The 27,218-nt window shown below is 40.8% G+C and overlaps 1 protein-coding gene across 10 annotated transcripts in view; it reads left to right on the forward strand.

Annotated features, from left to right (window-relative positions):
• Positions 1 to 23,972, forward strand: part of UNC5D (unc-5 netrin receptor D) — a 558,362-nt gene extending 534,390 nt beyond the window's left edge. For all 10 annotated transcript variants that reach the window (XM_047717048.1, XM_047717051.1, XM_047717050.1 and 7 more), the window contains 2 exons: positions 6,864 to 7,042; positions 19,087 to 23,972. In XM_047717048.1, the coding sequence (XP_047573004.1) occupies positions 6,864 to 7,042; positions 19,087 to 19,291 (384 nt within the window). In that variant the 3' untranslated portion in view covers positions 19,292 to 23,972. The remainder of the gene's footprint in view (positions 1 to 6,863; positions 7,043 to 19,086) is intronic.
• The last annotated feature ends 3,246 nt before the right edge of the window (positions 23,973 to 27,218 follow it).

Raw genomic sequence — 27,218 nt, forward strand, 5'->3', positions numbered from 1 at the left:
TGAGCTTCCTGTTGGACAGAGAAACTCATCAACCCATCAGAGCTTAGGCTCCGTGGAGAGCTCTTAGGGGAAAGAACTAGTAGAAGGCTTTTTATACACAAAACCGTGAGCAATCTAACAGTCGGTTATAGGTTTGGAATATCTCCTGAGATTCTTTGGTGGCTGATGGTACATCTGAGACACGTACCATGAAGAGGCAGGCACAAGGTCACCATGGGGCTGTTTTTCTCCTGGCTCTGACCAGTTCTCCGGAAATCGTCTTCAGGACCGGGGTTCCCTATGGTCTTACGAGGTCTCCTAACCTCCAGATTTGGGGTTCTGCATAGCCCCATCTCCCACTGAATCTAGATTCATCAATGCACTCATGTACGACAGAGTAGATATAAGTCTCATACTACAAAGTAAGGAAATACAAGTGCAGAGAGGGAGAGGATACTGTCCAAGGTCATATCACTACTGAAGGGCAGAGTTAGAATGGGAATCAGAGGAGAATTCACTTTTGCAAAAAGACACCTGATTTCCGCCGTGGCTCCAATTTGCCCTAAACCACTGAATGGCTTCATGGCTGTGAACTTGGCTTAGAGAGGAGATGATGGCAGTTCCTCCTGGATAGTTATTTGAGAGTAGAGGGCTAGAGTAGCTGAGGGGAAGCATGCAATGCTTTTGTTGAGGAATTCCAAGGTAATCCCTGGGTAGTGTAGAAAAATGCATTTTATTGCTTATCAGTAGAATATATATATATATGCATACGTGTGTACAGGCACACATATTTATGTACAAATATATAAATAGTATGTATTTATTCATTCAGGTTTGGCAGAAGGCTTAACAAATGGTATATACATACCACTCAATTCGTTTTTTTTTTTAAACCTTTAGCTTCATAGCATTATCACTTCATTCTCATTTCAATTCATTGTTTATGCAAAGTGAGCATTGCTAATTCCGAATAGTTTTTCTGAAATGCGGATGGCTTTCCAAAGGATTGTGCCTCAAAACTGATAGCTGTCTTAACTGACATGTTTGTGCAGCATTTGCATTCATTATTGCCAATTAACATTGTGTGGTAAAGTAGTTTTGATGGGAAAGGTAGATCCAGAAACGTAGGGTAGGATATTTCGAGAGTCTCTTTCTTGAACAGTCGTGGCATATTTAACACAGTACATTTCAAAGTAAAATAAAAAAAATTGCAGGAAAGTTTTCAAATAAACACAAAGGGAAAATCCAAGCCGATTTTCCTTCTGGTGTTCAGAAAAGCATGAAAGGGCAGGATGGAAAGATAACCTCTGATGCAAACTGCCCTAAATGTCTGATCACAGATCAATGCAACAATTCCAGGCTTAAAGGGTTTTTATTTTTTAAGGCACTCCAATAGTGAGGACCAACTTCTGCTATTACAGGAAATCCATGTTAAAGGACTGTGAGAGAGCTGATACAGCTTGGTACCTGTGCTCCTTGCTTAAACACATTTTGGAAGTGCAGGGGAGGAAAATGAGCTAATAAACAGAGTCTTACCCTTTACTCTCCATTTCCTTGTCTAATGCTTTGCAAGCTTACAATCACTTTGAAATGCCCTGAAAAAGACAACACCGTGGCCAGCATCTGGATATTTATTCATTGTCGGGTTACCACCATCCAGTTTGAGGCTACTCCCATTTTAGAAGCTCTAGTAACCCTTTTGATCCTGGAAGGATCTTTTTTTTTTTTAATTTTTAATTTTTTTTTTTTTTTTACAAACATATAATGTATTATTAGCCCCAGGGGTACAGGTCTGTGAATCGCCAGGTTTACACACTTCACAGCACTCCCCATAGCACATACCCTCCCCAATGTCCATAACCCCACCACCCTCTCCCTAACCTCCTCCCTGGAAGGATCATTTTATTAATGGCTTCAAGGCTTACTGCTGGCATTTGGCCCAGTGCATCTCTATCTCTGTGTAATAAACTGTATTTTGTTATTTTGTCAGCAGAAAATTAAGAACTTTTGAAAGCCACTCTGTTTCGGTACCATTTCATGCTGCTTTAACATGTAACCATCCAGCTCTGTGGATTAAATACTATACTGTCACAATTTGACATGATGTAACATTTTCTCAAAGAGGTCAACGCTCTTGCTCAAGATGATAAAACCAATAGTGGGGAGCCAGAGTTTCCAACCGAGGTACCTGGCATCAAGGTCAAAGTCTGGATTTCCATCCTAGACTACTTCCGGAGGGAAGTCTAATTTAGCAATACTGACTGTGGGCCTTGTGCTTAATGTAAGCCTTCTTTCTGGGGGGCTTAGGCACTAGTGACAGACAAATCGAAAATTCTGTCTTCGCGTATGAAAGTAGGTGAAAATTGGGAAGTTCTTTTCTCAAGACTGCAGAAGTATGGGACAGGCTGGCATAAGTATTCATTCTATAGGTCTTCAAGAATAGAATAGATTTCCCACATGTCAGTCTGCCTGGAAAGGGAGGTCTTCAGTGAATAATTGGTCTCTCACCTTCTTTCCAACTCCAGAACTGTCTCATTCCTGGGAGAAGCATACATCTGCTGATAGGTCTAGTCAATACAAAGCATCTTCCTTACCCTAAAAATGACCTGGGTTTTTGTAGTAGACAGTTCCAGAAAAAGTAAAGATCCATAAAGCGCTGAGAAATAGGGGATTACCTGGGGAGGAGACAAGATACATTCTAGACATGAACTTGTATCAGTCAGTGAGTTGGGCATAATAGATCTGTAAGGGGGTCATTCCTTATGGCCTCTAGGCTGGAAGACCCTGCATTAGGGGGTTTTCATAAGTTAGTAATAGCATTTCTTTGATTAAAGATAATAAAAATAATAAGGAAATAAATCTTTTGAAGCCTTCCAAAGACATCTGAATTTTTTAAGTATCTGTTCCTCTTCCCACTCCAAAAAAAATAATAATAATAATAATTCTCCGTATTGTTAAGTTCAGAGCTCCAACTTCCTACCTTACTTTAATAGATCTCTTAGTGTGTGTTTCATGAATTTAACAATGGAACCATGAGAGGTAAAAGAGATACGTATGTATGTGGTTGTATTTATAAGATAATATTTATTTTAAATAGCTGAATCAGTGCAGTGATTATCCTTATTGAAGGCCTTTGGTTCTTCATGTTGAGCCTCCCATGCCATCACATTCCTTCATGCCTCTCATCTAAATGGCCTTCCAAATAAATACAATCATCCATGTCATTCTCACACTTAAAAGTTATCTCAGTGATCAAGATAACGTACTTTTTTAATATTTTTTTTTTAGAGTGGCCACTACTGGGTCTATCTGTAAAAGCAGGTGGTTCTCTTTAAATGTAACCTCACTGAATTACCTAACAATTATCGCCAACTGATAATTCTGTAAAAGCAACAGTATCGACAATCTAAAAATTGTGGAGTGAATCAAAATAATTTTACTAATATTGAAGAGATGAGAAGAATCCCTAAGTAACTGATTGCACCATATCCCTTGTTAATGTAATATTACTGGAAGAGCCTTTTTTTTTTTTTTGATAGAAAGAACTTAAATGGGAAACTTGCATGTTACAATTTTCCCTTCAAGCAGTTCTCTTATCTTTCTTCCAAAAGTGGTGGAAGGTTGGGGGATGATTTGTCTGTTGCAAAATAGACAGAATCCTTGGAATTTCTCCTTGATTTACAACTCCCCAGCTAGCCAAGTAGCAGCTTCTTATCTCAGATGTGCAGAGCATGAAAATCTGCTGTTCCTCTGCATATTTAATTTAAACAATCAGAAAATGTGATGTATCTACAGGATTCTTATTACTTGGCCCAGCTGTCTTTTAGAATGCACCATAAATGTTACATAAAGTGTCATCCTTACACATGGCAAATATTTAAATTGGGAAACTTTATGAGGGAAATGGGGGCCCACTTATTAGTGTCAAAAATAGAAAAAATACTTAAGAGTCAGTCTCCTACAATACTTTATTCACTTTGAAATCCTACCACTTCTGTCCTGAGCACTGTGGATCTGGGGTGGTCTCTCTCCTGCCAACAGTAAAGGCAGAGCCTGGTGAGCTTGGTCTACTCAAAGATGCCATAAGAGATTGCACAGCCAGCCCTGTCTATGCAGTCGTCCCTCAGGGATACTTTCAGTGTTCTAAGTTACACTGGCAAGCCACCTTTTCACATGTGAACACCCTTTGCATGCCAGTTTATAATGACAACTCCCATGTTATCTTGCACAGAATTCCTTTTTTTCCTCTCTTTGGTTTCTACCATCTTCTTAAAGTACATCCTCCTGCCTTAAGTCAGGAAATTGAAGGAAACTGTTTTCGATTTACATTTTTTAAAGGCTAGGAGAAATTTCATGAGCCATGATTAAAAATGTTTCTCGTAACCTGTTTCATACATCAAGAAGCCTGAGTTGGTTCATTTTATAACCATCCAACATATCAGAATAAGAATTGTTCATTTTGCAAAGAATCACTAGTTACCCACTCAGTTTCTATTCAGTCAATAGCTTTTGGATCACATCCTTTGAGGCCCACCAAAATGCCTCCTCCAGGAAGCTCTTCCTGCTTTTAATTCCTGAAGCATAAATCTAATAATGCTCAGCACTTTTCTTAATCACCTGCCTATTTTGCAGTAGGGTGGCATAGAGAAATGAATCTTGGTACAGGTGTTAGGAAGTCAGACTTCTGGTTTCAGCCATGTTACAAACTACCTGGGTAATTTTCACCACATTTCATAACCTTTGTGGCGTGTATAAAAAAATGCCAAAAGACTGATTAGGAAATTGGACAGATGTCATGGAGCATCCAAAGTTGCTGAGCTAAAAAGTATAAAATTATACCCCAAAGCAAGGTTCCCTCTGCCTCTGAAAACCATGATTTTTTTCTATTACCCCATGCTAACACGAAATACTGGAAGAATTTTGATGAGTGTTGTTCTATAATATTCCAGGGAATAGAACTAAAACCAGTAAGTAGAATCTATTTAATGTGATAATATGTACTTTGAATTTCCAAGCAGAAGATATAATATGCAGCATTTCTCAAATGTATTTGACCAGAGATCTGCTCTTTCTTGGAACATCTTCTGAGATACCCTTTTGGAAATAATGAATTAAGGCACCATGTTTCTAAGACACAGCCCTCAAAATGTAACTGTGTCAAATGGTTATGGAACAACAAAACATATTATCATTAATAAGATCTCTGCATGAGCCAGCTTCCTCAATTAACAGATTCTTGAAGGCATAACACTCACTGAGGTTTATAGCTATGTGAGCCTGGCCACTTGCCAAGAAGGTCTGTCATGGCTGTGGTGCCTGCCGTAGGAAGGGGTGTTAAGGTTGGAAAAAGCTTCAGGGGAGGATCCCAGAAGAGTTCATAAACAGCACATGTTGGCTTAAAGGAAAACACAAGAGGACACATTCCTAACATGAAGGATAGGTTCTTAGGATTTAAATAGTCCTAACTATTTCCTCAACCCCATGTCAGATTTGATGTTTTAAGTCCTCTTTATATTATTACTATTCTATTTTCTTTTTTGATCTATAACAAATTACCATAAACTTAACAGGATAAAACAATAACTATTTACTGTCTCATATTTTTTTTGTAGGCTGAAAGTCCTGACATGTCATCATTGGGTTTTCTGATCAGGACCTCACAAGGCTGAGATCAAGGTGGTGGCTGGAAACACATTCTCACCTAGAGCTCAGGGTCCTTTTCCAAGCTTATTTGGATTGTTGATCAACTCTAATTCCTTGCAGGTCCCCATTTTCTTGCTGGCTCTTGGACCAGGGTCATGCTCAATTCCTAGAGGATACCCTCAGGTTCTAGCTCCCTGCCCCTCTCCACAGACTGTTCACAGCCTTGCTGTTTGCTTTCTACTAGGCCAGCAGGAGAGATGCCTTTTCTCTCATCTAAAGGTCATCTGATTAAGTCAGGCCCACCCTGGAAAATCTCAATCGATTTATAGTCAACCAATTAGAGGCCTTAATGAAGAATCCCTTGTGTCCAGTAACCTATCATAGTCACAGGAGAGTGATTCAATCAGATACTTTTTGGGCTTTGAAATTCTGTTGGTTCACATAAGCTTATCAGCAGCCACTTTAATCTCACAGATATCAGTATGGTCTCACATTGGGGATGATGATCTGATTGCTAGAAGGCACTGAAATCACCAATCCTCATTGGACAGCTCTAAATCAGAAGTAGGGTGGGCAGCCAGCGGGCAGAAACCTTCCACCACCCCACAGGCTCTAGAATACCTCACTGACTAATGGCAGGCTCATATATACCCAAAGCAATGTCATTCTGAAACAAGACCAAGATATTTACTATGGAATCACACACTTCACAACCAGGGCAGGCCAACACAAACTTAAAGATGATCAATATTCAGTCAGTTCCCCTTTGTAGCTTTCCTGACCGGTACCTGCCCAACCAGCAACGTGGCTTAGCCCATTTGTCTTTGGTCAGCTCTATCACAGGGTCATTCCTTACACTGAACTGGAATCTGTCATTTGGGGGCTTCTTCCTACTGATTTAGATCTATCCCTGAGATTAAAAAAAAAGAAAAGAAAAGAAAGAAAAGAAAAGAAAGGTTTAATTCTACTGTCACCTGACATTTCCCTGGGTATAGGAACCGGACCCCTCCCCAACCCTGAGTGGAAGACACTGTTGTAAATCTCCAGCACGTGATTCACGAGGCCGCCGGAGAAGTTATTTATTATGTTAGAAGAAAAGGGAATGTGTCAATGTATTTTACAGAGTCCCTCACAACAGGCAGTCCTGTTGTGCATGTGTGTTAATGGATTTTCTTAAATAAATAGAAGTGTTGATCGGTAATGCTTCCGTTTAGATCTGACCACGCTTTCTTTCTTTGTAGAGTGAAAGAGAAACCATCACGTTCTTTGCACAAGAGGACAGCACTTTCCCTGCACAGACCGGCCCCAAAGCCTTCAAAATCCCATACTCCATCAGACAGCGGATTTGTGCCACCTTCGATACCCCCAATGCCAAAGGCAAGGACTGGCAGATGTTAGCTCAGAAAAACAGCATCAACAGGTAATTGGGGATAACCGGAAAGAAGACATTCCTGAGGGTTTTGAAAAACAAAGGGGTTGGGTGTATCCATGTGGTTTCTAGGTCCTGATATCTTTATCAATCCTTCTGGCCATATTTCTTGTGAGGCCTGATTATGTATGTTGGCAAGGGATAAGAACTGGATGCTATATGTGGCATTTTCTTCCACCCATTCTCCTTTGGGGACATTATAGAAAAGTCTTACTTTGGTCCTGGTCGCATCTTTAGGTTGGCTAACTTGGGCCACCCAAATGGGGGTAGAGACTAGGTCATCTTGGTACTTGTGGGAGATCCCAGCACAGTCTTGAGCCAGTGATGATAGAAACAAAGAAGTGAGCAGCTCAAGCCTCCTCCCTACCATCAGGCCACCTTGGGCATTATTTAACCCTTTCTGGGGACATGCTCAGCCTGCAAAAGTGGGTACGTCGGTATTAGACATTTGAGGATGAGAATTCCCAGATCTGAAGGCAGAGGACATGAAACAAGTAGATGACCCAGGCATGTGAATGAGTCTGCTGCTTCACCGGACTGCCATTACCAATGCTAGCACTGTAGTGGAGGGGAGAGTAGAATAGAGAGATTTGTAATGGACTTGATTACTTTTCATGAGAAGCAAGACTGATGGTACCCCGGGCAGCACTGATGGGCAGAGAGCTTTAGCTGGGCTGGAAGGATAACCAGCAGGGAGAGGGCAGTGGCAAGCAATACCTCTCTTCCCCCACACTCGCCTCTCCTCAGGTCCCAGAATGAATAGAAAGGAGAGCAACTTTTGCCAGAACATTTTTACTTCCCTTTTCCTCTGGTACTCTTTTTTACTTTTTTTTTTTTTCTTTTGAGGCAAAGCCTTATTTTCTCACTGTTTGGCTCACTCTGTCATTTCCATTTTGTGTTCTTTATTTCCACAGACATCCTACCTGACTCTTTCTTCTCTGAAAGGGAGGTGGGTGTCTGCCAGGAAATGATAGCATGCCACTCCCGGTTTCAAAAGGGATCTGAAATCCAAGAATGAAGGACCCAGCTAGAACGCAGTCAGGCTCAGAGAGGCAAATCAAGGAAGGAGGCACGGCTGCCAAAGGAAAGGGAATTTGCAGAGATAGGCAAACCCAGGAAGAATAGATACATTCTTGAGAGTCAGTATATTGAAAGTGAAAGAATACAAAAGTCTATGTGTACAGGAAAAAAAAAAAAAAAAAACTTGGGTTGAATATTTCCCAGCAAGTCGGACAAAGGGAGGAGATGCCTCATTTATAACCCATGAGCACCATGACGATATCAAGTTCACTTTCTGATCAACACAGGGACAAGAATGAGAAACCAACCCTGAGAACAGAATTTGGTTGACGAAGAAAAAAAGCGGGGGGTGGGGGGAGCATATTGGGTCCCATAAGACATCCCTCCTTCTATAACCCATACCAGTCTGCCTGAACACATCACTCACATGCTATTTCTTTTTCTACAATTACAATTCATAGAATTCGAACTGCATTAACACCTGAATCCATTCTGACCTTAAGAGTTGATGATTTTTAATTCACCGTTTGCATGAAAATTATTGCATCAGAATATCTGTGGGTCCACAGAAGCTATCATTCATTTGCTGAATGAGTCTGCACACGTTCCTCCTGCCTCATCCCATTTCATTCTCTGCTTACGGTCCACCTACAGAAACGACAAGTGTCCCCAAAGGCAGCGGTTGGGGTCCTTGCACAGTAGGGAAAATGCATTTCAGACGGGAGACTCGAGTCAACAACCTTTGGTGTCATGTGCTCTCTCATGAGCAGGAAATGGCTGTGCAGGAGCAGACCGCCCATCTGGTGTTCAGGGTCCTCGGACGTGTACACTGGGTGTGCCTGTTTGCTTGCTTCAGGCTTTCACTAAGACCCCTTCTCCAGGAAGGCCTAAATTTCCTTGACATAAGAAACACAAATGACCTACTTTATGGAAAGTCTCTAACACAGTGCCCAGAGAATGTTGATTTTTTTTTTTCTTTTTTAAGATTTACTTATTTGAGAGAGAGAGCATGAGAGGGGAGAGGTCAGAGGGAGAGGCAGACACCCTGCTGAGCAGGGAGCCCCATATGGGACTCAATCCCAGGACTCCAGGATCATGACCTGAGCCGAAGGCAGTTGCCCAACCAACTGAGCCACCCAGGCACCCCCAATTTTCATTTTTTAAAAATATTACTTATTTATTTGACAAAGAGAGAGCATAAGCAGGAGGAACAGTAGGCAGAGGGAGAAGCAAGGTCCCTGATGGTCAGGGAGCCCAACTCATGGGGCTTGATTCCAGGACCCTGGGATCATGACTTGAGCCAAAGGCAGGCACCTAACCAACTGAGCCACCTGGGTGCCCCCTGAAAATGTTGATTTTCAATCAGTGCCGCTCTTTGCAATTTTCACTAATAGCAAATTAGGATGGCATGAATACGTGTAATCTAACTTTACATGTTCCTGGGTGGACATATTCAACTTCAGTGAATGGCATGTCCTGCCTCCCTCTTCATTCTCTAGCTTAACCCTCCAAAAGTCATGTACCAAGCAAGAATAGTTTATACTGAGAATCAGCTAACTTCTTTCTGTTAAAGAACCAGATGGCAATAGTTTAGGCCATAGAGGATCAATGGTAATTGTTGGGCACCATTCAGCCCCGTTTCTTTAATGAGAATCATCCAGAGAAGATGCATGGAACATAGCTACGCCTGTTTGTCTAACAAACTTTGTAAGAACAAGCAACAACCAGCATTTGCCCTATAGACAGCAACAACCAGCATTTGCAAACAGTAGTTTGCTGACCCCTCATTTAGTAGGATTTCTATAGGATCTTGTTGCTTCAGTCAGAGGAACACTGAGAGATGAGGCTTCTCAGTCAGCTCAGCATCCAAGCTTGGGGTGTGGGGAAGGGGAAGGGACCCTTTTCTGCAGACTGGCTGGTTCCAACAGAAGGGCGACCAGCATATTCACAGAAGCAGAGTAAAGACTGCTGAAAACCACCTTGCACCACGGTAACTCATTCTCCTTTGGCAGAAATGGTCAAGCTACTTTTATGTTTTCATTACTGTACCAAAAATCTGTCTTCTCCTACATGGGAAGATACTCTACATAATAGAGAGGAATGGGATTTTCGGATGTAATTTGTCACAACTTCCTATTGCATAATCCCAAATCACTGGCTGGGCTCTCTTAGGGTTACAAATAATATAGCCCGGAACTCATCATTCATGTGTGTTAAGACACCAAAGTTTGACATTGTCAATTGCTTGAGAGCCCATCCACCCTGGGATCACAAGACAAAGATGATAACCAAGCACACGGGCTTTCTGTTAGAGAATTCACCTTCCATGATCTCCTGACAGCAACTTTTCACCTGCCTCTCCCCCTCCTTTCAATTTCCAGACGTATCCAAAAGCTGGCAAAGCCACAGCCCTCAAATCATGAAGGAAGAGTTTTCAAAGGGAGTGGAGGGAAACGTTTGCTTTTATTTTATTGCCAGTGAAAATGCTCTCCTACCCTCCTTTTGGGAAAATGCAAATGTCACTGATGATAATCTGCCTTTTTGCCGAACAAGTTTCTACTTAGATCTGAATAGGGGGAGAAAAGAACTTGGAATATCAAGTGAAAGGCTTAGCAATCGATGGGATGTGAGAAATGTCAGTGGTGTGTGTTATGAGGCGGCAACACAGGTGGCCTTGCCACTCGCCTGGCATATGGATCGCGCTAAGAAAGCCGCACAGCCTAGCAAAGAATGTCATCGAGAGCAGTTGTAATTATAGATGCCGTGAGCAGACGTTCACTGCTACTCAGAGTCCACACTCGCTGCATTTCAAAGCTGAGACTGCACATTTGTTCTCTAAATTCAGCTGCAGTCACCCTCCACTTCGGTGCTCCTGCCCCACGTGATGGGGAGGTGGGGAGTGCTGAGAAATAAAGAATTGGCTGCGTGAAGGTAGACAGCGGGGAGCATCACTAAGGACCAAACAGATTCATGTGGGAAACTTAACTGCTTTAGCCCGAAGTGCTAAACTTGCGTAGACACTTTGTATCGTTAGTGATGGTCAAACCCACCGAGGGGGTTCTCTCCCCTTAGGGGAAATTCAGCCATTTTTCCTGAATGAATGACATGAACTCTTTCATTGGACACTATCCTTGCTTGACCTCAAAAACTTTCTCCCTCATAAATAGGACTGATAGGACTAAGCATCAAAGGATTTTGAAAATAGGTCTCCAAGGACAACGGTTTACATGGCTGACATGAGGGAGGATTCGGATCTCTTCTCTCGGCTCTCACACAGTCCCCGAAATTCTCCCATTAGCTCATTCTTCTTTAAGGCCTCATGATTTTCATATTCCAGAAACCCTTGAGAAAACACAGCCAGCTTGACCATGTTGCTATGGGAACGGCTGCTGGGTAAAGTGCATGAGACATGGGAGTCTGAGCAGAGGGGGAGCAGCCCAGATGGAAGAGAGGTTGCCAAGGTGGAAAGAAGCACATAATTACATCTTATTAACGGTTTTTCGTCATAGTACACAGTTGAACCTTGAACAACACAGTTGAACCCTTGAATTGCACTGGTCCACTTATACTTGGATTTTTTTTTTTTTCAGTAAATAGAGTCCAGTGCTATAAATGTATTTTCTCTTTCTTGTGATTTTCTTGATATTCCTTTTCTCTCACCTACTGCATTGTAGGAATGTGGTATATACTACACATGACATACAAAGTCTGTGTCAGCTGTCTATGTTATCAGTCAGGCTTCCCATCAGCAGTAGGCTAGTGGTAGTTAAGTTTTGGTGGAGGGAGGGGGGCAGTCAAAAGTGATACTGGACTTTGGACTGTGTAGTAGTCCCCTCAAGGGTCAACTAAAACATATTTCTTACTGCTCAGGGGTTAAAGTAGTTCATTTTGGCTGCTAATGTTTGTGGGTGATAGTGCAGCAGTTGTGAGCAAATGAAATTTCTCAGACCTCATGGCTGATAAGCAGGGCTGTATAACCAGTTTTTTCACCAGGACCTCTAATGAGAAACAGAATCTTCTCATACTGAGGTCATATCCTTTCATTCCCTCTGTCCACCCTCTTAATTGGATGCACAGGAACGGCGAAATGACCAGAGGGCAGTGGAGGAGGACAGAGGAAGGTCACAAGGCAGCTTCCTCATCTATCTTGGAAGAATGGATGAGAATCACCAGAAGTAGAGCAGCCCCAGTGCCAGCTGCCTTTTGGGGTGAGGGAGGAAGAAGAGAACCAAAGCCATAGAGGATGCCAGCTTCCTAGGCAGGCCACTGAGGGGGGGGGCCACACAGTTTTCATTTTTGTGGTTTGGGGTTTACCGTGATGACACCAAACTCCCCTTTCTTGGTCCCGCGGGCTGGAGGCTAGAAAACATATCCTAACCTTCAAGTAATAAAAATGGATGTGAGGCCCTCGTTTCCAAAAAAAAAAAAAAAAGACACCTTTAGGACACTTTCAAGGAAACTTAATACATAGGGGGATAGCATTACACGGGGCCTGGGAGACAAAATAGGGTGAAAGCCAAATCAGATATCCCTGGTTCTGGCCCCGGAGGCTTATGCAGGGGGTGACATGCAGAGAGCCCTTCCAGTGAAGCCAGAGGGACCCAGCACATAGTGCTCTATGCTAATAGAGTTTTCAGAAAAGATGGACACGCCCAGGCCCCCTTTACAGCCTAAATAACCCCCTTCAGAAGAGCAGTCTCAAACAGTACTGACAAAGCCGGCTGGCGTCGGTATGCCTGCAAAGGATGTGTTCATCATTTGCGAAAATTAGATTATAGGAAGGATTTTTACCTAGTTCATTAGAGTATCCTTTAAGGGATTAACTGTTTCTTTTCAGTGACTTGCGAGGTTTTATTAAACCCATATTGAGGGGCGCCTGGGTGGCTCAGTGGGTTAAAGCCTCTGCCTTCGGCTCAGGTCATGATCCCAGGGTCCTGGAATCGAGCCCCGCATTGGGCTCTCTGCTCAGCAGGGAGGAGCCTGCTTCCTCCTCTCTCTCTCTCTGCCTGCCTCTCTGCCTGCTTGTAATCTGTCAAATAAATAAATAAAAGTCTTTAAAAAAAAAACTTATATTGAGTATTTTGCAAAGGAAGCTGTCTAAATACCTCTTGCTTCCCTCACACGGCAGTAGCACTGGGGTCTTTCCATGCGGAACAGACGGTGGTCGTTCTCCTTCACCCTCAGGACGCTTAAAATGTCTCAAGGTTATGGAGTGGGGAAAGTGGTTTAAATGAGACCTATTTTTCCTTGATACATCTCAATTCAAAGAAAACTAGAAATTTGACTCGATAGTTTTCATGGCCCTTCACTTTGAAATAGGACAAACTGTCATAGACAATTTCATCCTGTGAGGAACGAGACTAGAGAACTGACAATGGGGTCTACAACCGGCCTTGTTCTCTTTTGGCAACTCATAGGTGTCCCTGAAAACTCCAGGTCCTTAAATGTTTGACAATTCAAAAAAAAAAAAAAAAAAAAAGTTGCCATTCCCCTTCAAGAGTCGGATGATAGAAGAGACAAAAGGAAAAACTAAGAGGAATTTCATGGCCACATTAATTGACCTAAAAAAACAATGAATGCACCTGTCTGAGGGCAGGGCAGAGTGGGACTCCATGTTGTCTACTGTCTGTTCCCTGTCCTTGTGGGTCACCCCTGCCCACTGCCTTGCACTTGAGTGCAACCCCAGGGAGGCTGAAGTTTGGGGATGAAAGCCTGACAGACAGGACAAATGCTTTTGTTGTGTCCACTGTCTGCTGTTCAGTATGAATGGCTTTTCTCTTCCATCCACATTGAAAGAACCATATGGAGGGTTGGTTTTGGTCACATACGAGACTCTCATTAAATGAGACCATGAGGATGATAGCAGGAATATTAATATTTCTTCATTAGGATTCTGTTTCCATTCCCTCTGGCACTAACAGTAGGATTATGCACTGCTTCTATAAACGATGGCTCCTGATTTGTTATGGGCAGCTTAACTTAGTTTTCCCTTTTTATACCGCAAGCCTACTCGGAAAGAAGCTGTTTTTAAGATACGCTTTTTAAAGTCCAAAACAATTCAGTTGACTGAGATGTAAATGGCAAGTTTGTAGAATATAAACAGACTTGTTGCCCAGAAGATTACAGGGATAAGTGCCCCTCCCCCACCTGAAGGTGCTGGGTGAAATCCTCAATTCTGAACTAATTTACAGCATGCCCCTCGTATGAGGGGCTCTTCCGTGCTAATGACATTAAGCTGCAGCTCTAATGTGGTCCCCAACTAGATTTCAATAGGAAACCCATTCTCCTAGTCGGTCACCAGAGGAGTTACACCTTGGATTACAGCCCCCACCATAGCAGGATTCTGACACACCAAGAGTTTGTTATCTGGAATTTAGAATGAAAGGGAGCCCTTATAGGGCACACACAGTCGGACCTAAGAACACTGAGCCAGGCCATCTCCAGTGTGAGCACAATATGAGAGCTTCAGTCTGTTAGGGCTGAGACTGACCCTCAGACCTGCTGGCCCTCCTTACTCTTATCTTCCTCCTAACTGATTAAAGGTTTAGATGTCGCTATTCCTGAATATATTTACATTTGAATATGCTTTTAAGTACTTAAGAAAAGGTGGTATCTCTAAATTCATACCAAAGAGTACCCAGCCACTTTTCCTCTTCCTAACACTAGCCCATGTTATGTAATAAGGTGTAAAGACATTGGAGGGCAGAATTCTATCATGGGCCCTTAATTCTCCTCTTTGCATCCAAAAATGGAAACAGCAGAGTCCTTATTTCCAGAAATCCTCAAATTTTAACCTAGTTTCTGTTATTCATTTAACATGGTCATTAATTTGAAGATGTATTTGGAAAACTGGGATTCTGCATAAAAATTTGGTTTTGGACCATATACAGCATAATAGGTTGGCCTGTGTCTAGCTAGCGAAATCACAAAGGTAAAGATTTATGCTCCAAATTCTTCTCCTGGTTTCCACCCCAACCATGGGATTTTTAATTGAGGATAAGGGATGGGGATAGGAAAGGCTCAGAAAGAGGAAATTACTCATGGTAATAAAACAACCACCCTCCCTCCTCTCCACTCCTTCCTGCCCAGAATGCAGGTGAATAGAAGGCATATAGGCTCTAACAAAACAAAATTAAATTTGATAAACCATTACTACTCAATAAACTTACATGGGGAAATCTGTCCAGGTGTCTTAGCATGTTTTTTTGTTTTTGTTTTTTATGATTTACTCTTTAAGTGGGAGTTTCAAGGGGCTTCATCTTTTCCTTTGGATCTACAAAGCTTAGGACAAATAAACTGACCTGAAGACCTAGAAGGAGTCTAAAGTCAATTCTTAAAATTTAAGAGTATTCTTACCTATATAATATGCAACATCTTTATGACACCCCAAAAAATGAAATCCTATTTTTTCAAAATAATCTCAGTCTATCAGAATGCTAAAAGGCTATGACAAAAGGTCACCCAAAGTTCAGAGCATAAAAAAATAAAAGTTTGAAGCATCTAACACCAGCACAATAAACATTCAGTTGTTTAAACAGGTTTCAAAGAGAAAGAAAAAAATTAAGTTTTACTCTGAGGCATCCACCTAAATTTTAAGACTTCTACTTTTGCTAAATGTTCTGGTTTCATTTAAAAAAAAAAAAATCTAAGACACTCAGAAAATTTCTTAATTACAACTATTGCTATGAATCCTATTCTCTAGTAGTAACACAATTACCTGAATTGTGTGTGCATTCACCTGCTAGTGTCTGAATGTATCACCGTTATGAAGAGAAAAGAGTTGTATAGATTGGAATCAGAATAATTTCAAAAGGGCAGTATGGAAACCACCTAACAGATGTATGGAATACCAATTTTCAAAACAAAACAAAAATCCGCGCATTTGCATGCATGTAAATGGTTAAATTAACCCAACTATCTTGGAGGAATAGCCTATTGCATTAGGATTTTAGGGTCTTTTATAGATGAATTATTCTGGTGTAGATGGGTAAAGGTAATTTAATAGGAGGTCTCTTTATCACAAAGCTAACGGAATCATTTTTAATAAGACTGATTATGTTCCTGTATGTATCTACCAGAATTAAGTGGAACTTGAGATTTGTGTGTGTTATGATGAATGTGCTTGTATAGAGGATAAATCAGAGCTATGCTTTGGGGAGCACACTTGGCTTGTTACAATATGTTCAGAGACTTGTGCCAAGCGAGAGTTATATTTCTGCCTCTTTTGATCACTTAGCTTGCTTTAGCCCTGGGTGCCTATTCTACAAATCAGGACGGACATTGGCAGGTCTTTGGAGAACCAGAGCCCTTCGCCAGTCCTGCTCCTCTTCCTCTAGGTGGGTGTACTTAGAACACACACCTCCCCATCCCCACTCCCAACCCCACCACGGATTCATGAAAACTTCTGATACCATGCTGGGACAAAGATGCACCCCGGCCTCCAAAACCTATTCTATTTATATTATTTATATATATATATATATATATAAAAAAATAACATATTTATTTATTTATATATATATTATTTATATTATTGCATTTTTATGCCCGGATCTTCCTGTCATATCTGGAAAGGTCAGAGATCCCAGAACACTTACTGAAGATGAAGTTCTCAAAGTGCTTGAGGCAGGATGTGTAACTTGTGGATTCAACAGCCTAAGCCCTGTGTGTCCTTCAAAGGCAGCACAAAACAGTAAGATCGGTTTCATCTTCTCTCAAATAGTTACCACCTCTGGAAATCGAGCTGCAGTGGTAAGACAGCAGAGGATAGGGATCAGCACTATGACCTAAAAGCTGAATTTGGCCCACCACCTGCTCTTCTAGAGCCCAGGAGCTAGAGTAGTGTTAGGGTTTTTTTGTTTGTTTGTTTAACATGTTCAGGAAAGTAAGTTAAGTAAGTAAATAAATAATCAAAAGAAGAGGAATACTGGGTGATGTGACAACTGCAGGATGTTCAGATTTCAGGGTGTCTCATTGAAGTTTTTCCCTTGTATCCGTCTCATTCACATGTGTCCATCTATGGCTGCTGTCACACTACTGTCACAACATTGAGTGGCTGCTTTAGAGACCACATATGGCTCCTAAAGGCAAAAATATTCACTAGCTGGTCTTTATAGAAATATTTGTCAACCCTTGGTATAGAATAAAGCCTAATGTGGGGCTTAGTAAGATCACAAGGATTCTAGTGATTCCCACAGGACGCTAGTCCATTGTTGTTCAAGGGAAAAATACAAAATATAAACCCTCAATAGAAAGATGAGGGATCTGTGCTTTTGTTTGGCTTGCTGATGTTTTTCTGTTTTTGAAACATTAGAGTGCATAAATATTTACCCATTCCAGGAACAAATGTATGTTTATGGTCTTTAGTCTCAAAAAGGACGTGGAAAGAGATGCTCACACAGCCTACCCAGCGTCCACGCGCACCTAATCTCTCAGGAGGCCTCTTTCTCAGCTACACCTTCAGTTTCTGTTCTGCCTGGATGTTGGGAAGGGTGTGTCCATTGACTGAACAGACCTAGAGGTATAGAAGCTTTCTCTATAAACACTGGCCCATGACCAGGAAGAAATATTCAAAACAAAGTTCTTAAATAAAAAGAACTAGGATTCCTTCAATTGCCCAAGCAAGGTTTGATTTGCCACTTGCATTAGCATAGAAATAAATAACTATATTTGACTGCAACTGAGGGGAAGGGGCTGGGGGTAGGGGAGGTGGAATAAGGAAAAAGATAAAGGAAACTAGAGAGAACATTTTTAAGCTGGCCTCCTCCTGCTCTCAATTGCAGATTCGGATGTAGTTGAAAGTATATATAGTACCCTGATATTTCTGCTGTTTGGCGACCAACTAGCTTTAAGCAGTCCCTTGAGACCTTTGAATAAAATAGCACTTTATTCGCTCAAAATTACTGTATGTGTGTGTGACGCTTGTAAATGGTAATGTGCCCTTAAAAGCTTGTCTTCTCTTCCCAATGCTCTTAGTTACGTGAGTCTTCTTTACGATTATATGCTGGATGTGGTGAAGGAAAATAGTGCCATCCTCAAAATAACCAATTCTTGGTTGACTCTCAAAAGTCTTTTCAACTTATCAAAATTTTACCAAAGGTGACATTTCCATCCCTGCTCTACAAGTGCCTCTGAAAAACTGTGACCTTTAATCTTTTGTGTTATCTTAATCTTCATCATAGCAAAGTCCTCGTCCAAAAGGTTACCATTTGTTTTCACTGAAGATCCCGTATCATCTGAAAAAGGCTCATAGCAATCAATTCCTCAAGACAATGGATATTGAATAAACACCTGTCATAGTATTATGATAAGGACTGTTGCAGAATCAGAAGATTATTAGCTAGGATCCTTTCCCTTCAGATGTCTGTAATCATGCTGGGTGGGCAAAATTCACATGAAATATATAAACAGTTTATTCATATGAAATTTTAAGCACAACAATACGAAGAACTCAGAGAAGAAATAAAGCATGTTAGGCAAAGAGTAGAGGAGGATTGAACCAGGCATTACAGGAATGTAAGGTCTTGAGAAACAGAGGGGAAGAGAGGAAGTAGGCATTCCAAGTGAAGAGAATAGATTGAATGAAAGCAAGAAACTTTCAAGCTGGCAAGTATTACCTAAGCCAGCATTAATGGCTCATAGGGCAAAGGAAGACGGAATATATCAAAAAGAAAGCAACAGCATAAAGGGAAAAGTCAAAAATAATGTCCTAGTGTGAGAGATTAGAAGGAAATTTATAATTACTGGGATACTTGTTATAGTTACAAAGGGGGACAATTTGGAGGCACAGGGAAGATACCCATTTCTGATGCGCCAACTTTGAGGAGGTGGAGAGATATCGAATCCAAGCAATCCTAAGGTCATTTGATGACCTGTAACTAGCTCCCATTAACCTCCTACTCCTACTATAAGACTATCCATCGCAATTCATTTTAGGTCCCTATAGTGATTTTTATTTGTTCCTTTATTTCTTTTTTCATTTTCATTATTGTTTGTTTCCTAAAATCTCTGTCTAGGAATTTATCTTATTTTGCTACACAAAGTAGTCCATCTGCTGTCATTTTGAACCTGTGGGAAGCTCGTCATCAGCATGATGGTGATCTTGACTCCCTGGCCTGTGCCCTTGAAGAGATTGGGAGGACACACACGAAACTCTCAAACATTACAGAAACCCAGCTCGATGAAGCCGATTTCAACTACAGCAGACAAAATGGACTCTAGTCCACGACCGCTCATGAGACAGTGACGGCCAGCTTCGGGACATTTGCTTTAAATGGGAAAGAGGCAGCTTTCTGCCCGGTGGCATTTGGAGAATTCAGCCTTCATTTACAATCAGTGCGAATCCCTGGTTGAAAAAACTGAATTTTATATAGGTATAATATGTTCATAGAGAAAAGTACAAGCTCTCTTAAATATAAGAGGGCTTTACTGTCTCATCTGAATCCACTCGGGTTAACACTTGTTGAACTTTCTTAGCTTTGGAGTGGGGAGGACAAAAGTGAGGGTGTAGCTAGAGGAAAGTAACTGTGGGGGAAAAGACGAGCCACGATAAAGCCAAGAAGGCAGAGATTGAATTGTGCATGTTTTGAAACGGGTTTTTAATGATGTGCCCCAAAGGGCCAGCTGATTCTGCTACCAGATTGTCAGGGTTGTCTACCAACTGGCATCCGTGATGTCAACAATCATTATAAAACTGGCCTTGCGAAGGGACACGGGGCTGCCAGCCCATTTGTAGGACTTCGGTAACGTCAAGGAGGGCATTTAGAATCCAGACTCTGAGTCCATCACACCAGCACCGATTCCCTATTTATCTCAGCCACTTAATGGAAACAAGAGGAGAAGGTAAGACAGACCACGAACTAGTTCTTGCCACATACACCGCCTTCATTCTCTTCCGGAGACCAATCTACCCACCTTCTTTCTTCCCCTTCCTTACCCGGTTTCAGAGCATAATTAAACTCAATATGGATAGTTACTTCTAATTCAACAAAACAGAATCCTGTTCCCAGCTTAGCCACTCAAATTGCAGAGCGCTGTTAGAACGCAGCTCCACGCGGATTTGGAGGGGGCGGGCAGGGCAGTCAAATCGAGCCCAGGGAAAGACAGGGCCTGCAGATGCCACGGGCCTCAAAGAAGCTATAATTCCAGGATAGATGTATTGATCCAGTCTCTAAACATTGTTATAAGGGGATGAGGGCCTCTGCTCGACTTTTCAATCCAGGTTCTTGAAACTTTCTAGCCTCTTGGTACTGCGTGATCACAAAATCTCTCCATAGGGCTATAGGGCAACCTCCTTTTGCCCCTTGGAAAATTAGCAGATAGTCTTTGGCTAAATGATTGGAGTGAATAGACGTGAGGGATAGGTCTCCCACAGTGTCCCAGAAACCACATACATTGTTCAGGAAGCTTTCTAGCTCTGATTCCTCAGCCTCCTCAAGCATGTTTTCTGTATGGGACCATGAACATAGGACTGTTGCTCTAAGATTCTTTTTATTTTTTTTTAAAAGAGCCAATGATATTGTGGAAAATGGAAGTCCACAGAGAATTTGTGAACCCCGTCTTAACATTTAATCCATATTTTATCCTATTAAATCGTTTTTGACAAGATGCCCTGGTAGACTAAAGAGGAGCAGATTTGTTCCTGCACATCTTCTGGTGGATGTTTTAATTAGCTGTCCACAATCAGGACAAGCAAGGTCAAGGACCTAGATTAACTACAAGGATGATTAGATACTTAGAAGTTGGCTACATTAGAATAAAGTACAATCAGGGAATGGGGAAGTTGGGGAATATTTGGCAATGGGGATATGGTCAATTAAAAACAACAACAATGGTTTTGTAAGTCCTGTGGTTAAAAAAAAAAAGAAAGAAAGAAAAATGTAAATCTCCACAAAAGTAAAAAAGACCTAGAGATAGGTAGAATTCATGATACCATGGGTAAGGCATTAAGAACTCTTGAATGTGTTAGCCATTTTCTCTAACGTGTGGTATAGATGACCCCTATATTGGATGGAAGACTTTGCTACACGAAGTTCAAAAGCACCTTGCTTTTCTCAGGAACCAAAGGCATATTATACAGAACAAACAGATCCTCTTAGAACTGCCGAGCATATTTTCGAAATACCATCTCTAGATCAAGCAAAGACCCTTCTGTTTACATGCTCTACTTGTTTATTCCTTCTGGGGAACAACAAAGAGAAGGCATGAGAGGGTAAATATTCTGACACCCTTGCTAACATTTCTGGAAAAGCAAGAAGTTGAAATAGAAGGTCAGTCACCCAAAAAGAATTTGCATTGTTTAATAATAACTTGTAGAAAACATATTGTTGAGCACTTTTGTCAGTTTCTATCTTGGAGGATTTTTGTTTTAAAACCATCCTACCCTTTATTCCTTTTCCCTTCTAATTGGCCTTATCATTGCTTTATATATTCTGTGAATCTACACAGATCCTTTTTAGAGCTGATATGTTTTTTATATCTTAAATGCAAAATTTTAATGTTTTCCCTAGAATCTAGATTTTAAGAGATTATCATCAATCCCTCAATGTCTAGAATTTCCTCCCATAGACTTTTTTTTTTTTAACCTGGGTGTTTATAAATGCCTGTGCTATCATACCATATTGAATAACAAAGGAAGCAAATTAACATGAATCACCACTGACTTCAGCTTAAGGTTCAAATATACCCTTCAGTCCATTTTGCTCCCTGTTTTCATTTCTCTTATTTCTGCTGGAATTCTACATGGGATTCCTACACAAATGTATGAAATTCTGTGGCCATTGTATGTCCGGATCATACTTCACACTAGAATTCCAAAGAGAACCCATGTTGGTGAGATGTACAGACACAGGGGGTGTAGGAGTGTCAGGGAGGAACGGAGATCACAGATCAGAGAGACTTCACTGACATCTGAACTTTCGGTTATCTGCTGTGACCTAAACCCTTGTTCTAGTTTAATGTCTTCCCGTCACAACACAAATGCCCCTCTAGAAAGAGATTTCTGCCCTAACGTAAAAGGAACCAAGATATTAAAAGTGGGCTTTAATACCTGGTAGGTTACTTCCATTTTTTTTTTTTTTTTACAAAATATCCCACTTAATGCCAAACCTTTCAGGCCTCAAAGGCATTTTAGTCTAATGGTCATGCTTTAAACAGGGCTTCAAATTATGCCACCAAAATGGTGCACTTCACAGCTGTACCAGACTACCACTGCATCATAAAGCGAATTTACGGTTTTTACAACACTGCTTGCACAGTCTTACTGGTTTACATTAAAATCCTTTACGCCAAAAGGAAGCTCACTCTACGGATTTAAATGCAAACTTCATTTACCAGTGCAGAAAGTCTCGTAAAACTCAGATGTACTCCCACAAAAACTTTATTGGCCTTTTTGTAAGAGATGAATAGGAATTGACACAATTCTCTTTAGAGAGGGGACATTTTCTCTCTTTTTATTATTTTTATCTCCAGCTGCAGGTGTTCTCCGGTGCCATGGTCCCTTTTTTTTTTTTCTTTTAGTTGACTTTGAGAGGGGTTATTAAGTCAGATGACTAAGACAGGGTTCTCTTTGGATTAAAAGTCCTGTAATTTACTGCTTCTCTTTTCCTTGAGAAAAATTCTCAACATCACAATTGATAAGCCAAGGTGGAGTATGAAAATGGTATACAGATCTTCCTCGACTTATAATGGGGTCATGTCCCCATAAACCCAGCATAAGTTGAAATATCTTAAATCGAAAATATACTTACTAGAGCTAACTTGCCCAGCACCAGAGCTGAGCCTAGCCTAAGGCAAGCGTGCTTAGACATTAGCCTCCATTAGGCACAGTCATCCCAACACAAAGCCTCCTTTATAATGAAATGTTGAAAATCTCATATAATGAACCGAAGACTGTACTGAAAGTGAATGATGGAATGATTGCCCGTGTAGTAGTGGTTTACCCTTGTGAGGTCGTGACTGATGGGGCTTCAGCTGCCCCTGTCCAGCCAGCATCACGAGACGGTCAAACCTGGTTTCGTTAACCCAGGGAAAGATCCAGGTTCCGAGCTGCCAGTACAGTTTCTGCTGAATGCCTACCACCTTCGTACCATTATCAAGTCAGAAAGTTGTTGGTCAAAACGCTGTAAGTCGGGGACCATCTGTAAGTGGTTTAGAGTGTATTCTCCACTTGCCAAACTTCTGGCAAAATTGACCTACGGATTTCAAAATGTTGGAAGACCTTTCCATGTGCTTGTTTTTCCTTTCTGCCATTTTCACTGCAATTCCTTATTAGTCCTTCTGTAAAGGTGTGGAATACTAAGTAGCAGATGTGGGGAAGGTGACATTCCCTCAGAGGTGTTTGTTCCAGATCTGTGAAGGTCATAGGCACCGGAAGGAGCTGGAAAACATGATTCTTATGGCCCATCGTGTGGCCCATTCCCATTACTTTTCCTCATGAAACATTGCGATGTTCTGAATCCTGGTACCTCCCATTGACTGGACTAGGGGTCACAACCACAGCAAATGGGAGAGCAAAATGTTGTCCTACAGGTAGTGACAAAATTTTATTAGCTCTTCAGTGTTAGTGTATGGCCATAGTGCTATATTTGACAAATCAATGCTTTAGCCAAAAGTTGAACGGCCACCCTTTTCTGCAGCTTCCACTGTTTTGTCTGCATAGAATTTTCCTGAACTACAAGCAAAAATGTATTTCGTCAAATGTCACAAAGTGAAAATGTTGCTAATCTTAGATGTGTTACATATTTTGTGTTTTTTACTTTCCATACTCTTTCAAAAGCTGCCGCTATAAAGCTGTTTGGCTGTATTGACAGCATGTGGTGTTCTTTGCAAAAGCAATTCTAGGAGAGCCAGCGTCTACCACGGACTCCTCACATCCCCACTCCAGGGTCGTCAGCAAAAAGCAGAAAAAAAGGAAGAAGAAAAACAAAAAGCAATTTGTGTGCTGTGTTTTTTCAAAAAGATAAAAGGGGATGGAAATCAGACCTGGCCGTTAGTCACTAGTGTGTAGTACTGTGATCTGAAGTAGGAAATTTAACTCACATAGAATAATTGTGGTGCTTGAAGCAGCTACTTTTTCTTTTTGCTGTGAAGATCATGGATTTGGAATGTCCTCACGAGGTGGGCCTAAGACAGTGACCCTGAACTTCACATCTTAGTGCCCACCCTCCATCTGAACCCAAAGATTAAAAAGGCAGTAAGCTTCATGTTTAGGCCTAAACTTAAAAATATCCTTCCCCTCCCCGCCCCTAAGACTGAGTTGGGCGGAGGATACATCCTCTTTTCCAAAAAGGTACAGCCTTGAATTATAAAATGGATCACTAAATTTGGCAATGTAACTCTCTGCATGAGTGGAAATGTGTGTCAAGTACTTTTCCAAAAAGCATGATTATGACAAAAATGTCCTTTTGCCTCAGATCTTGCTAACTAACCCCAAAGAGTATTTCACTATTGCAAGCATTATATACATAAATTCCAAAATGGGATGAATTCTACAACTCCCTTAAAATTAGAGAGAGACGAGAGGTAGAGATTTAACTATGGTTCTGTCGAATCATGGGAAGATGATATTTTAAGGGAATTGGTAAGCAGAATATCTTGCCTTATGATCCTCATTACAATCAGAGATGGATCTAATAATTCCAAAATCCTTCCACTAGGAGCTCTGATGAGACTGAAGTAAGATCACCCCTTAATCAGGAAGCTTTGATCTAAGCCTCATCTGAGTGTAGCTAAAAAATTTCCATCACTCTCTATGGCCCAGGCTAGATTATGAAGGCCCTTCCCATTCAAAACGCATTTCTATAAGAAGGTTTAAAAAAAAAAAAAAAAGAAAAAAAGAAAAAAAAATCTCAGTGTGGGAATTTCCTGGTCAGGAAAACAATTTCCTCTTTTTCCAAATTGGAATCAAGACAGATTTTAAATTTCCCATTCTTCACACACATTTCTAATTGATACAGAACATGTAATTGATAAGGTCTGTGTCGCCCTAGAAATAGGGCAAATATAAGCAGTTAGAGGGAAAACTGGCTTGTTCTCCTGACCCGAACTCAAAAGATCTGAGTAATTGTTTCCTTCCATTTCTGTATGGATGAATTTTAAAACAGATTTCATTTTGTTCTGTTTATTTTGGGAAGGTGCGTGGGGAGGGGGGGAGGTGGTTTTTTCGTGATTCATATCTCCAACCCATTCCACTCTCAACTTTTATTTGATATGTTCAAAGCTGGAAAAAAAAAAAAAAAGGCAGAACTGAACACTTAATTTGACATGAAGCTGAAGGAGAGAGCAAGCCAGAGGAGAGTTTGAATAAAGCATGGCCTTGGCTTCATACCACACTTTTTGTGCCTTGTATTATCAATGTAAATTCTGAATGTTGTACAGTAAATACTTGGATGGACTTCTTAGAAAAGGCTGCACTGGCTTCTTTTTCAGCACATGTACATATCTATAAATATATATACATATATATTTGGTAATGCCAAACAGCTGTGTTATATTGTACTGAACAAAATGGACCGTTTGGATGTTTTATGTAGAGTTTGCAAAAAAAAACAAAAAACAAAAAACAAACAAAAAAAAACTGGATGGTTACTGACTTTTCAAGATAAATGTACAGACGTAAATTATCGCATACCAGTTATTTATGAATAAAGAGTCTTTTATTGACATTTTAGGATACTCCATGAGTGGAAATTTGAAATCCCAAGGAGGAGCCCCTCTGTGCACTTCCTGCCACAACCTAGCAGGCACTGGAATTCCCTCCACATTGAGGACAGTTTCCAAATACCTATTAAGGGACTGAACCTAATTTCTCCTTGTGGCCTCAAGAAAGAGGTACTAGGAGGCTACTGGAAACAAAGATGAGATCATCTCCTACCATTCTCAACCCAACCACCATGCACACACACACAAGTACTCCTAGGACGTAGTTTTACAAACTGAGAGAATCCCGACCAGACCATTGTCTGGATACCATTCACCTTTGTCCTCAAAATGCTTGGGTTACTTTTTTTCTTTTTTTCTTTTTTTTCAACACACACTTGAAATTTTCTGCTTCTCCAGGGGCAAAATGGTACAAAAATAAGTACAATGTTGCACATTTTAGATAAGGCTTCACTGACTGAATCTGTTTAAATTGTTTTAAAAATACTGAACACTCCCAAGATCCCAAGAATTCAATCATAACTCTTCAGAGTGGATCAGAGTCCCTTTAAACAGTGTGACCCAAAGATGGTTTCTGATTTAAGTGAGTCATAAATTAAAAGGTCACAAATTGGTTTAAAACCAGTATTTTCCAAAATCCATCTTGAAACAAATACGATTTCCATAGTAAGATAACAGGTTTTGGACCCTCACCCTGACTCATCAAATTAAGTTTGGAAAACTATGGCATAAAATGAAATCACATTCTCTAGATTTCTGAAAACCTTTAAGGGTACAATGTATCTAATGTATATGAGAGATCACTAAAAGAGGAATATATGCAACATTTTCTAAATGTTTGGAGCATGTAATTCTTTTTATGGGTCATCTTATAGGACTAGAAGGGATGGTAATATCCACAAAGTGGCTGTGAGTGGTCCCAGTGCTTTAAAGCTAATTAGTGTATATTTAAGTTACTGGTAGAATGAGAATTGGTTTTAATTAACTAGGTAAATCAATATGATTAGGCAGAATCAAACCAAAAATTCCAGAACTATTTTAATAGAGCAAACAAATCCAATCTGCATTGGTCAACTATAAAGAATGCTGTGACTGGCAGAGAGATTCAGACAGACTAGCTCATTTTGATAAAAATAGAACATATCAGCTGCAGTCTGTAATCCACTGTCCCAAATATTTAAGTTTTGTCTTAAAAACATTTTTATCTATCTAGTAACTGATTCTGAGTGGATTAAGCTACTTTGGGCTAATGTTTGTTCTCTGTATTCAATACTTATTAGAATTTGATCAAATTTATTCTGATAGAGTTATTCATTCAAAAATATTTATTTTGGGGCACCTGAGTGGCTCAGTGGGTTAGGCCTCTGCCTTAGGCTCAGGTCATAATCTCAGGGGCCTGGGATCGAGCCCTGAATCGGGCTCTCTACTCAGCAGGGAGCCTGCTTCCTCCTTTCTCTCTGCCTGCCTCTCTGCCTACTTGTGATCTCTC

The sequence above is a fragment of the Lutra lutra genome, chromosome 2 (genome assembly GCF_902655055.1).
Source record: "Lutra lutra chromosome 2, mLutLut1.2, whole genome shotgun sequence".
NCBI lineage: Eukaryota > Metazoa > Chordata > Mammalia > Carnivora > Mustelidae > Lutra > Lutra lutra.